The sequence below is a fragment of the Epinephelus lanceolatus genome, chromosome 3 (assembly GCF_041903045.1).
Source record: "Epinephelus lanceolatus isolate andai-2023 chromosome 3, ASM4190304v1, whole genome shotgun sequence".
Taxonomy (NCBI): domain Eukaryota; kingdom Metazoa; phylum Chordata; class Actinopteri; order Perciformes; family Serranidae; genus Epinephelus; species Epinephelus lanceolatus.
In genome coordinates, this window is record NC_135736.1 from 38855928 (window position 1) to 38869267 (window position 13340).

General features: G+C 42.6%; 1 protein-coding gene across 2 annotated transcripts in view; it reads right to left on the minus strand.

Moving 5' to 3' along the window:
• The window catches only part of chrna8 (cholinergic receptor, nicotinic, alpha 8), a 58301-nt gene extending 49997 nt beyond the window's left edge, over window positions 1-8304 (minus strand). Inside the window, exon 1 of one of the 2 annotated variants that reach the window (XM_033624665.2) lies at window positions 8167-8304. Coding sequence is in view for 1 of the 2 variants with exons in the window: in XM_033624663.2 (XP_033480554.1) it covers window positions 7212-7281 (70 nt within the window). In the remaining variant the exon portion in view is untranslated. Of the gene's footprint in view, window positions 1-7211; window positions 7406-8166 lie in introns of those variants that run through there. The other variant, XM_033624663.2, reaches the window with a different exon arrangement.
• Between the last annotated feature and the right edge of the window lie 5036 nt (window positions 8305-13340).

Sequence of the window (13340 nt, forward strand, 5' to 3'; positions counted from 1 at the left end):
TTTCACTGCAGCCTGTTCTATTTTGTTCTGAAAATATCGGCGTGCAGCCTCATTCTGCTGACGATAAACAAGGTGCAGACTGATAAAGGAGGAAATACAGTGAGTGCTGGACGGAGTAGTGAGTGACAACAACCCCGCCCACATGAAAGAGTACTGTTCGTGGTGGAAACACTAAAGACCTAGGGTCTAGGTACCATGTCAGAAGGGCTACTTTTGGTTCCAAAGGTACCATACTGAAAGTGTTTGGTGGAAACAGCTTTGGACACAAAAACATGGGAAAATAGGGTCCAGGTCGTAAAATACAGAAAATACAGTTCAAAATACAGTTACTCTGTTACTTCTCACCTTCTCACCAGAGGTGTACTTCAGGTACTTTCAAAAAGCTTGAACATCTCATATAACTTAACACATTTTAAGACATTTCAAGCTCAATGGGCGACCTCAATTTTTCACACAAAATACCTGCATTCCTGCAGCCATACTTCCACTTCTATTCTCTCTCTTGCATCTCCCAGATTGCAACTGTTGTTCTTTTTTTCAGTTTCCAGCAATAAACCCAGCGCTCACAGATTTGCTTCATGATCCACAACCTTAACAGATACACTGAACATACTAATACACTCAACGTGGCCTGAAGGCATTCATCAGTTTCAAATGGCTACCATATATCTCTCTCATCACATTAGTGACCCCTCATATTTCCATTTCAGAGCCCACTGGGGGCCCTCATTCGACCCTCAATCATTAAAGCTCAGTTGTATGGTACAGAAGTAAAAAGGCTGTCTTTTATTGCTGGGATGCTGCAGCAGTAGACACACAGGCAATTCACTTTATGAGTGGTTCACCCTTGAAAGGACTTGCTGCCTTCAAAATCATTTTTACAGACTCAGTGTCCATGGCATGCTCATTTTTCCTGTCACACACAATGACACACACGGGTGTAACAAATCATTGAGGAAAAAAAACCTGCCACAGGTTTGAAATCAAATATTACATGATACTGTTCAGTGAAATTCAATAATGTCCATTCTGTTGTGGATTTATTTGACTGAATGCAATTTTGGAGTAATGAATTTCATCTCAACAATTTCACTGCATGTTCTTTACAGGGTACTCCAGCAATTTAGTATGTCACTTCCATAAAGCTCAAGACCTTGGGGAACAATGGTCGAAATCAATAAATCGAGGGCAAGACATCATGACTTTTGTTCCGTAGGATGGGTCAGGCTCCAAAAAGACTGGAGCCTACATTTCCAACGGGCAGGTGGATGGCTTCTTTTCATTAGACCTACATCCACATCGATGTGGACACCCAAACCAATTGCCATAAAAAGATGTCAGCATTGTATGTCTCTGCAAACTCTAAATGACTTGGGAAAAGATCATGCTTACGCTTAAAATAGCCAATTTTGGTGCCACCATTTCCAGCAATCAGTAAACAGCAACTACTTTTCATGTCACTATCCTTGGTGGAAAACAGCTACAAAACAGCCATGTTTGGTGGTTATAAACCTGCAGGAAACAGCCTTGACTCGCTAAAACACACCTGGTTCTGTTGTTTGTTGGTCTTGAACAGTGACCAACCTCCACCTCCCAGTGACAAAGTCAGCTCATATGCAATGTCTTGTGTTTCTCTAATCAAAGTTTCATTATCAAAGTTAAAAAAAACATTCAGGTGAAACAGGTCCACAGAAACACCTGTGTATCTCTAAGTATCCCGACTTTTCCTCCTTTTACTGAGCTATGTGATGTGATTTTTCTTTCTACATATACTGAAATTACTCACTCTACAAACTGTATATTTTTGATACACAAAGACACAGAAAGTGCTCATTTATTAGTTAATTATACAATGCCTCAATACCTAGAGGAATGACTTATTTGGATCAATGATGTGATTCTAATAAAGCACACGCTGTATCATGTGCACATTCCCTAAAGGCCAAATGCAATGTTGTGTGTCTCTCTGAGTGTAAATATCAACGCATCAGCAAGTTAACAATGTGACCTGCCATTAAAAGAACTATGGAACCAGTAAATGCTAGAGCATTAAGACACCAAGACAAACACTGATATGCAGCCAACATTAAATCCGAGCACATTTGAGCCATTTTGTTAAGCTGACCGCAGCAAAGTGTAACGTGGCACACTCTTGAGTTCTCTGTAGGTCAGTAGCATAACCTAGTCACCAGAAGAAAATTATGTCATTGTACATTTGTTCCATGAATGAATTTTAACCATGAATTCATTACATCTATACATTTCACCTGCTGTAGTTTTTCTGGCAGCTTTTTAGCCACCAAACATGGGTGTTTTTTAGCAATCCCCTGCTGTTTTTCCACTGGAGATTGTGTAGCAGTTGTTTTTACAGAGACATTGCTGCATTCCTAGCACAGAAAGCGACAAAAAGCAGTTATATTAAGCCAAACCAGGATCTTTTCTAACCATCATAAAGTAGTTTTTGTGTCTAACCACACAGTAAGCTCAGCATTGTTGAAACATAAAGAAACATTAAGTTTCAATGTATAAATTACATAATAAGATACAAATGTAATGTATCCAGGTTTTGCAGAAACATACAATGCTAACACTTTTTTTGTGGAGATTGGGTTGAGTAGAGAGCACTGAGCAGCTGCAGAAGGTTTTACACCCCGGAGCAAAATCCTAATCTGGGCTTTTCCCAATTTAGTGTGCACCATGTTGGAGCTTTACAGGGCCAGAAGACAACCCCTAACAGCTTGCTGCTCGCAGCAATATTAACTTCACACTAAGAAGGACATTAGTAGGACAGTGCCAGAGCGGAGTCAATGTTTAATTTCCCCAAGAGGCAAATTGGTCTCCAGAAAGTAGTCAAATAAACAGCACATGAAAGATACTGTAAATACACAATAAATAAAGGGAAAAAATGGACCATTGTCACCACAACCAATGCCAGGAAACCAGCTGTCTATATTTACAACAGGTGACTAACTTATAACTTGGTGCTAGTTGATAGCACAAAATCCCTGAGATAGTTTTCATTTTATACAGGATGTAATGTGCCGTTTGCAGTATTCAGTGCGCTCTTGAAAGCTTTTCCTATTGTTGTCATACAGTAGCTTCTACATATCTACATATTGCTTTATACATAATTACATTGTCCTTGATGGATGTTCCTATCATTTTTCACACTAATGTTCCTGGTGCAAATTTTGTATTCTTCATATAATCATGTTAGAAGTGTTATTATAGTGCTCAACTCGGATGTTTCTCGCTTCAAGCTATGCACACTGTAGCTACAGAAAAGTACCAGTAAGCACCTTTTAGGGTCTTTGCTGCAATCCGATGAAGGAATTTACCGGAAACTAGATACCATTTAACTCAAAAACATGACAACACTCACAAGGACCACGGAGACAGATTAAATATTGATTGACCTCAGGCACTCTGGACATTGAGGAGACTTGGCCAAGTTAAAAATCAAATCACATTAAAGCAGCTGGTTCACAGATAACGGTATGAGATCGATACATATCCAGAATCTGAGGGGCAAAAAAAGTCAGTAGAACAGAATCGGATCAGGTCGACTTATTTTCCTCAAGAATATCAAACAAGGTCACTTTGTTAGTGAAAATATGTTCCAAGGAGCATTTCCTCTGAGTACACACAAACATGATCTTACATATACAGAAGTCTCATGCATCATCAAGTTTTACTGGTTACATGTTTGCTTCAAATTTAAAAAGAACGATCCATTTATGTCGTGGTTGTAAAGTTTACTTAACGGTGTCAGCAAAACACATCTAGCAGACAGGGAGCAACATTAATTTCTTTGAAGGGATGTTTCTGGCCACCTGATGAATGTAAGTCCAATATTTAAGCTCCTTTTATCTCTGTTTTTGGTCTCCACCAATTCCTGAGGGAAATATCTGACTTTTAAGCTGTTAAATGTTCTACTGTGTTCCCCCAGATAGATACTAAAGCCCCGTTTCCACCAAGCAGTCCGATGCAGTTCAGTTCAATACTCTTTTTTTCCCTTTCCAATGTGAAAAGTTGTGGATGATACCAGTGGAACAGTTCTGTAACATCCCCATTTTTGGTCCCCCCTCTGTTGGGGTACCTTGCAAACAGATCTGGTACAAACTGGTGAAGCTAGAAACACTGCAGTCTGTTGATTGGTCAGTAGTGGACAGTCTCTCTGCTCAGGGCTGAGTTGTGGCTGGTTTTGAGGCTTATGTAACCTCTGTTCATACTGTGGAGAGTTTTACATACATTAGTAAACTATAACTATTAAAATGAAAAGATGTTTAGCTGCTTCTCACAGCAGCTGTAGTCTGAGAAAAAAAAAAAAAACTTTTAAGTTGGAACGCTGACTTGTAATATACTCAGTACATGACTTGACAATGTGAATCCATCAGATGTTCTTCAGAATTCTTCAAGATGTTGATCTTCAAGCGTTTGAAAATATATAGTACTGCATATATTTTAATCCTCACTTGGAGAAAAAAATAAGCATAGCAGAGCATTGCTCCTGTGGCCTACGGCAAAACTAAACCCCTGCGCTTGCCTGGAAGGACTAAATGCACAGACCCGCTATTTTCAAATATCCCATTGAGAAAGGCTCCCACTGCAGCCTGTTCTATTTAGTTCCAAAAATGTTGGCGTGCAACCCGTTCTGTGGACGAAATAAGAGGTGCAGACTTCTATCTGCGTCAACAGTGATGAGGAAATACAGCGAGTACTGGATGGAGCAGTGAGTGACAACAACCCCGCCCACATGTTTGCAGTGGAAACCCTATATGGACATAGAGTCCAAGTACCATGTCTAAAGGATTACATTTGGTTCCAAAGGTACCATACCGAAAGTGCTGGGAGGAAACCAAATGAAGCTTTGCACAAGTTCAATCAGGAAGACTTTCTTTATGCTTTATTCATTCACAGTTCTCTCTCTATCCCACTTCCACTGCTTTCTCCAATCAGCTGATTATGGCCGTTTGTTCTCCTACTTCGCCAGTCAAACTTTACTGCAATCTCTTTCAGCCATTCATGTTGCTATTGTCAAACTTTAAATCTGTTCTACTTTCTGATCCTGTCAGCTGCATTTTAGGCAGAATCGTCACAGTCATTTCCACCGCATTCACCCCCACTCACTTTATCCAGAGCCCAGGACAAGCTCATCAGAAGCCCACTCTTCTTAAAATCTAGATCCTCTACTCCCTCTTCATCTCATCTCATCACCACAGACAGTATCGCCACAGGGGGCGTTCCCTAATCTACTACCTCTTTACAATCCTCTTGAAATACATGACACCAGGATGGGGTCTTACAGCAAATGTAAATATTCTTTTCTCTCAGACCGAGTCTCTCCTGATTGAAATTGTCATCTGGGTATGTGTGTGACATGGGTAATTGAGGCTGTTGAATAAACAGTGAAAAACTACAACTAATCAGCAGCCATAGAGAAGGACTTTCCAGTTTCATTGTAATTTAAAAGTATAAGTATATTATATTCAAGTGTTTACTTTTTTTAAAAGAGTAAGAGCTCTCACTAGCAACCACTGTTGTAAACATCTGTGGCAAGCCAAGTGCAAAGTCATCTAATCACATGTTCAGTGAGCAGACAGCAAGGTTGTGTCCACAACTACATTTGACACACTGAGAAGCTAATTAGAGGGACTGCGTCTGAAACAGAGGGTGGACATAAAAATACAAACAGCTAATTATGTGAACAAGGAATAGGTCACCCTGTACTTTTAGCATGTGTGTAGTGGGACACTCAGTGAGGAGAGCCTTCACTTCATTGAGGGATACAAGAGATGCTCTGCACTCCAGTTTGATGGTGGTTGGAGATGTAAAGAGAAACATCTGACTTCATTTTGGGGTCCATGGAACTGTTCTTAAATTTATTTAGCAAAGTGCCATCACCTTGTTGTCATATAGGAACACGTACACCTGCTATGGCAGCCATTATGATCATGCAGACACCTTTTTGCTGAGTTACTTCATTTGTAGTCTTCAACACTCTCACACCTTTCATTTTCTCATCCTGTTAGGGGTTGCAGCTAACATTAGCGGAGAGGCTGGGTACACCCTGGACAGGTTCAGACTATCACAGGGCTCACACATACAGAGACAGAGACAGACAACCTACTGGCAATTTTGAGTCACCAATTAACCTGTGTGTCTTTGGAAGCCAGACTACACGGAGGAAGCCCACACTGACATGGGGAGAACATGCAAACTCCACACAGAAGGGCCCCCCACCCTGGGGTTCGAACCCCCGACCCAGGATTCAATCCAGGAACCCTCTTACTGTGAGGCGACAATGCTAACCACTGAACCACTATCCCACCTGTTGGGACACTTTGTGAGGCCACATGCACAGAGAGGAGCCTCACCTGTGTGCATGTTGGACCTTTAAGGAAACAGAGGATATGTGACGTGTCTGTGTCAAGGTCTGTGACCTCTGTTTTCCTCTCTCTCTTGTTCAGTCAAACAGAGCAAAGGCACCAGAAAAAACTGTACAGGACCCATCAGGAAAACATGATTGCATGACCTGTAGTATATTTTAAAAAACTACTACAAACTCTAGAATTTAAACCAGGGATTCAAACATATTACAGAGATTTATCCTCCTCTGAGGGTCCTCTAGCTCTGCTCCAATGTAGTCACGCATTGAACAATCCTTTAGCTGCAGATTACACTGAAGGGATGAACGGCCCCAATGGGCTTCGTGCATCATCGCCGGGACGCCCATTCTGGGCCAGATGTTGTCGGGCTATTAGAGAAAGCTCAACCGCGTGCGCGCACACAAACACTCACTGCTACAAGCGTGCAAATATAATATTATGATGATTTATTAAACTGTGATCTTGAGGGATTTAGCAGCCTTTACGCATACTATAACACAAGTATAAACTGTTGAAACAGACGAAAGAAGGTGAAGCTCTCCTTCAAATTGCCTTTCTAAATGAATGTTATATATTTTTCTTAAGATCCACTCCTACTTCTCTTGACAGTTGTGGATACAGATGCTCCTGTCACGCCAGATGCGCACGAACTAAGCCCAAGTGCCTGAACTGCAGCTCTCATCTGTCTGACAAATGTTGATGGAAATGACGCTCAAATGACAAAATGTCAAAGATAAAAGGTGCCTGGCTGCATCTTTTTCCCCTGCTCTCTGCATCCTCTGACAGACAGACAAGAGACGGAAGGCTCCATCAGTGACCCACCTTGACAGCAAAACATCGCCCACAGGTAAAATCCAATCAATACAGATCCAGTACACTTCCGAGGCTCCATGGCAGCGGCGGAGCACAACTCCCTCTGTAGCCCGCTGGGGATGTCAAACTTCGAGGGAGCGCAGCTTTGTCAGACTGCTGGTGCTGCGCTCTCTATCTCTCTCCCTCTCTCACTCACTCACTCACACTCACACACACACACACCCAATGTTAGTCTTCTTGTCGAGTCGACGAGCCGACCGTCACCTCAAAAGTCACTTTGGATCCCGCTGTCCCCCCTTCTCTCTGAGCTCAGCTGTATTTTTATATCAAACATCTCGAGCTTGTCCTCTGCGTCTTTCCTGTCGTAACCGTGTGCGCTGATGATGACAGCCACCTGTCCGCTGGGTGCTTCTGCGCAATGCCGTCAACTTCGTCAAGGTTTGTCCCCTCCAGTCATTTCGGGCTCATCCTCATCAGCTTTATGGGTGATGACTGAGGAGAGATGTGTACGCACGCAGGAATTCCCAACAGAGGGCGACTTCGGAAAACTTTTTTTTCCCCACTCAAGCAAATGTTTAATTTGTTTAGTGGGTGCTGAGTACAGTTGATCAGCAGAATTTGCAGGTATCCCTGTATTTTTTTCCCAGTAGTGGAGTAGTGAACATGGTCTCCCTTCCAATCTAATATATGGATAAAATGATCATCTGTCACTGTGCTCCTTTTCTCCTACAGGCGGGAAGATTGACTCTAATGCAACTGAGCGACAATAATGAACTTCCCTAAAAAGGTGCACAAATTAAGTTCAGTAATTTGTCTGTAAAGGGAGTATTGTCCCCTCTCCTTTCCCCCTCCTTTCAACCTGTTGTCACACTTAAAGCCTTGTCCTCCTCAGTACCTGTATGCCAGGTGTGGCTCAGTACTGGCCTGCGCCCTGATTTCTGGGCGGAGCTGGCGGAACTATTACCTGGGCAGGTGCTTGCTGCTCAGTTTGGCGATCTTGTCTCTTCCTGGAGCTTGGTGTCTTTGTTTGACGCGGTCCACAGTTTGGCTTAAGCAGTGTGGCTGGCGGAGCACTGTGTTTCTTCTGAACTTCTGAAGCTGTGGGTTGTGCCTTCTCGCTGCTTGTTTTTATAGGTTTAGGCACAAAAACACTTGGCTAGTGGTGGCACTATTCTGGCAGGAAACGCAGCAATGTCTTGGTAAAAAAAAAACAGCTACCTTTTGTGGCACTGTCCCGGCAGGAAATGAAGTGGTGGGTCGCTAAAAGCTGGTTTTGTTATGTGGTGGTGTGCAGCTTGGCAGGTTTCTTGCCCAAGTCAAGGTCAACTCATATACAACGTCACTTTACAAACAATTATATGTGGTTTGCAGACACTTGCAGTGTCAATATTTTGTTCTGGTAACTGGGTTAATGTCACTTTTACACAGTGCACTCCTTTCTCACTCTCCTGTTTATCCTCATAATGGTGTTCCTCCTCCTCCCTCTTTTCATTGTCATCTTTCCTCATCCTCCCTTATTGTTTTTCCCCTCCAGTCTCCATAATCTATGCTTTCTCACTGTCAAGGGCATTACCTGTAACATCCACAACCTTCTCCAGTTATCCTCTCTTCCAGTCCAGTTATTAACTCATGTTTTCTACCAGCTATAGAAATGTGTCTCAAGGTAGGTGTTGGACCCACCCATGGCTTTAAAATCAAACAGAATTTTCGGGAATGTATTTAGAGAAGGTGAGGTAGATGTTTATATACACATGAAGGAAGTTCCTACTCATTAATGGTAGTTTGTGGATATATTAAACAATGATATATCCAAACATGGAAGCCCTTACAATTCAGTACAAACTGCTCACTCAGCAAAAGAAAATTGTTCTGCCTGCTAATCATGTGTCCATGACTCATGTGCATTAATGTCTTTCTCTGGCCAAGCCGCCTGTTGTATACTGTACATGGCACGTGAGCAGATTATACAACCCAGTCACCAGAAAAAAATGTTGGCATTGTACTTTTCTGCAAACCATGGACATTTGCAAATTAGTATGTAGTGGATACATTTAATATTTAATAATGCTGAGGTTAACATGCATTTAGATTTAGGCACAAAAATCCTTTTATGATTTGGAAAAGATCATGTTATGGCTTAAAAAACACACTTCTGGGGGAATAATCCCAGAGAAAATGTCTGGGTAAAAAAACAGTTGTTTTTGTGGAACTATCTCAACTAGAAAAACAGTAACAGGTTGATTAAAATCACCTATATTTGGTGCATAAAAAGCCACTGGAAACACAGCAATAACTTGCTAAATCACAACTAGTTTTGTTGTTAGTTTGTCTCGGAAAGTAGCCTTAAGCTTGGCAGATGTCTCACCTAGTGGCACGCCATCCACCTTCACCGTTGCCTTTTTACGTCACTTTCCATTTGTTCATATGATATGTTTGAAACGTGCAAATGTTATGTGTTTGTGGTTTGCAGAAATGTACAAAGCCAGTTTGCCTCTTCAGTAGTAGGGTTAGCTTTCGAATCAGAAATATTGGCTGCTGTATTGTACATTTCATAACAAGGACATTATGTGTTGCTACTTTCAGTTACAAGCATTTGCGCAGCAGTGGCGCAGATGATGAATTAAGTCATAAATAGATTCATGTTAGCACGCACCACTGAACGCATCTTTAATCAGCTTGGCAGCCGTCCAGTGTGGTGAATTTTGGTGCATGTGGCCAGTTGTTAAAGCATATTGCGTCCTATAATTACCTCTAACGAGACAGCCTGAGCTTCAGTGTGGTGTGGTAAGGGAAACACCTTCAGGGCAGCACCCTTTACACTGCAGTGACATGAAATGGAGTATTATTGTGTGTGAGCAGGTGTGTGTGGGAGTCAGTGTTCGGCCTCATTAGCTTGTATGGAGACATTTAAAGTTGTCAGTTGGTGTGATGCACCTATGATGTGTCCTGCTCTATTAATTGCTCATTTATGCCAACCCTGTCATCTTTGCATCATCGTCTTAATGTTCTTTTCTTTCCCTTTGTCTTTCTCTTTGTCAACTATCACATACTCTCACTTCCTCTAGTTTTCTCTTTTGTTTTACCCACTACCCATCTGCCATGCACACTGATTCATTGTTGATCATACTGTCTGTTCACTCTCCTCCTCCTCAACCGTCCATCTCTCGTCCCCCCCTCCGTTTCCTGTCTCACTTCTCCGTTCTGTGCTCTTGCAGTTTGAGCATCAGATGCAGTGATGTCCTCAGACCATTATGAGAGCGCCCGCAGCGCTTCTGTAGCCCTCACTATCTATCACCCTCCCGCTCCCTCTCCCATCCGCTTTAGCCCCAGTGTGGAAAGCCCCCACCTCCCCTCCTTGTCTTTCTGTCTCCCTCTGGCTTCAGTCTGGACACAGTGCTGCACATGTATGTAGACTGCCATCAGCTCACATTAAGTAAATGTCCTTTTGGCTGAGTCTGCAGGGATTTGAGTTGGTCCTGTGTGTGAGTGTGTGTGTATTTGTGAGTATGGGTTTATATGTGTGTTTATGTATGTGCACCTGTTTATTTACATGCTGTATATGTGTGTTGTCTCTTCTAGTCCAACTGGAAGAGCCCCTCCCTCCCTCCCTTTACAGCACACATCACATTAACATATACACAGCACATAGTAGCCCCGAGCCCATGCCATAAATATCATAAACAACATCATCAAGCATGGTTGGACATGTGGTTCGTGCTGGCGCTTATGCCATTGCATATGTCTCAGCTTACTTCACCATGCTAAATCTAAATGCACTGTACATATGGGAAGAGAAAGGGCTTGAAATCTTGAAGAAATTATAATTATCACCTAAATGTGCAGCCCCCCTCGGCTTTATGGAGCTATAGTACCGCAAGGTTCTAATTTAGGTCCAATTTTAATTTCCATCTATATGCTTCCACTTGGCCAAATCATTCAACAACACAACATTTCTTTTCATTGCTATGCAGACGACACCCCTGAGACCCGGTGACCCAAGAAGCCTAGCTGCTGCTGTAGATTGTCTCACCGATGTCAACTGTTGGATGGCACAAAATTTCCTTCAACTCAACAATTCAAAAACAGAAATCATACTGTTCAGTCACCCTAATCCAAAAAACCCCATCAGTCTTGGTCCCCTTTCTATCTACATGAAGCCCACTGCCAGAAATCTAGGAGTACTGTTCGATTCAGACCTAAGTTTCAAACCACACATTAAAAAAGTTGTCCAGTCCTGCTTCCTCTCAATTAGAACCATTTCTAGAATTAAGCCAATGCTCTACCATTCTGACCTTGAAAAAATCATCCACGCTTTAATTTTCTCCAGATTAGATTACTGCAACTCCCTCCTTTCCGGCATCACCCAAAAACCCCTCTCTCGCCTCCAACTAGTTCAGAACGCAGCAGCTAGGCTTCTTACTGGTTTTAACAGACAACATCACATCACCCCGATTCTGGCTTCTCTCCATTGGCTCCCTGTTCGTTTTAGAATTGATTTTAAGATTTTACTGAACACTTTTAAAGCACGTCTGGGTCTGGCTCCAAGCTACATACAGGGCCATCGCAGGACAGGCAAACTAGGCAATTGCCTAGGGCCCCCAGCTGGAAGGGGGCCCCCAGAGACGACTGACATTGGTCCATATCAATGTCAATATGATGGAACCCCTATAGACACTGCAACAACGACAACACTTTGGAATCCCCCCTAATGGGGCCACCTACTAGCTGCTGCTTGCAAGTGGCAGTGTAAGTAGGGTGACCAGATGTCCCGCACTGTGCGGGACTGCGCAGCATTTCTGTCTCTCCAATCACAAGAGGGTGAGTGTCCATGCGCCGTCCAATAACGGCATGCGCTGGCCACCTGGCACTCAATATGCTGCTGCAGTGGTTTGTATCCAGTGACATTTCAGGTATTAGCTGAGCTATTGAGTATCTTTAAGCAGTGAAAGTTACTATTTATTTCTTTTTACTTGTAGGTTAGATTTGTTTATATGCTACAGTGATTTGTTTTCCACAGAGCTCTATTGTGCAAGTATTTTACTCGCATTTGCGACTAAAAATAGTTTTGCACAAGCAAAACAAATCATTCAGGAGCACGCTGTGCGAGTACAGATTTCAACCAGCAGCAGAAACTAAAGGCGAGTCCTGCCGGTTGTGGGTTGAACGGGGGTCACAGATGCCGTATTCCTGTCAAATATGGCGCAAGATAAGGGCTTACTGGCGACGGAGAAGTCCGGCTCCAGGTCCAATAATTTCCTCTTTGTTGATTTCATGACTGCCCAGAAATACCTGAACAGCCGAGCAGTGGCAGCACACAGGTATGTGGTGTGTCAGAGGAGGAACGAGCCATTCACATTTCTCTTTTTGTGTCAGGTAACGGCCCACAAACCTCACCGCACTGTTCACGGGACTGTTCTTTACTTGTGAAGGGACTGTTCTTTACTTGTCAGGGGAGGAGGGTGGCTGGTTGATTTTTATTTCATTTATTTATTTATTTTATTTCAATCCCCCCTATGTTAATCACTTATTGATGCTGTTTTTGAAGTATGAATAAGTCAATAAGTAATTTATTCCTTTGAAATATCATTGATGTATTATAGAAAAGTGATTTATCTTTTTATAAATGACAAAAGGCACATCTGCCGAATTTTTGCTGTGGTATTGTGATACTACTCAGAACCGTGACACTTTCACTGGTATCGTACGGTGGGTCCCTCCACGGTGCCTCTTGCCTGGGGCCCCCACAGTGTCTTGAAACAGCCCTGGCTACATAACTGATATGCTGACCCCGTACGAGCCAGCCCGCAGCCTTTGATCCTCAGGTGGGGCCCTTCCGGCTGTTCCAAAGTCGAAGCTTAAATCTAAAGGTGACCGTGGTTTTGCCATCAGGGCCCCTCGACTTTGGAACGACCTGCCTGAGGTGAATCACTTCTTAAAACCCATTTCTACAGACTTGCTTTTATGTAATGTTGTCTTTCTATTGTCTTTTAATCGTTTTATCATCTCTTTATTGTTTTTCTTTGTCTTCAGCCGCCATCTTCTTAAGGTCAGATCTGTTATTGTTTTCTGTATCATGTCTTTGCTTTGCATTGCACTGCTTTTGCTTTGTTTGTCAAAGCACTTTGTAAACTCTGTTTT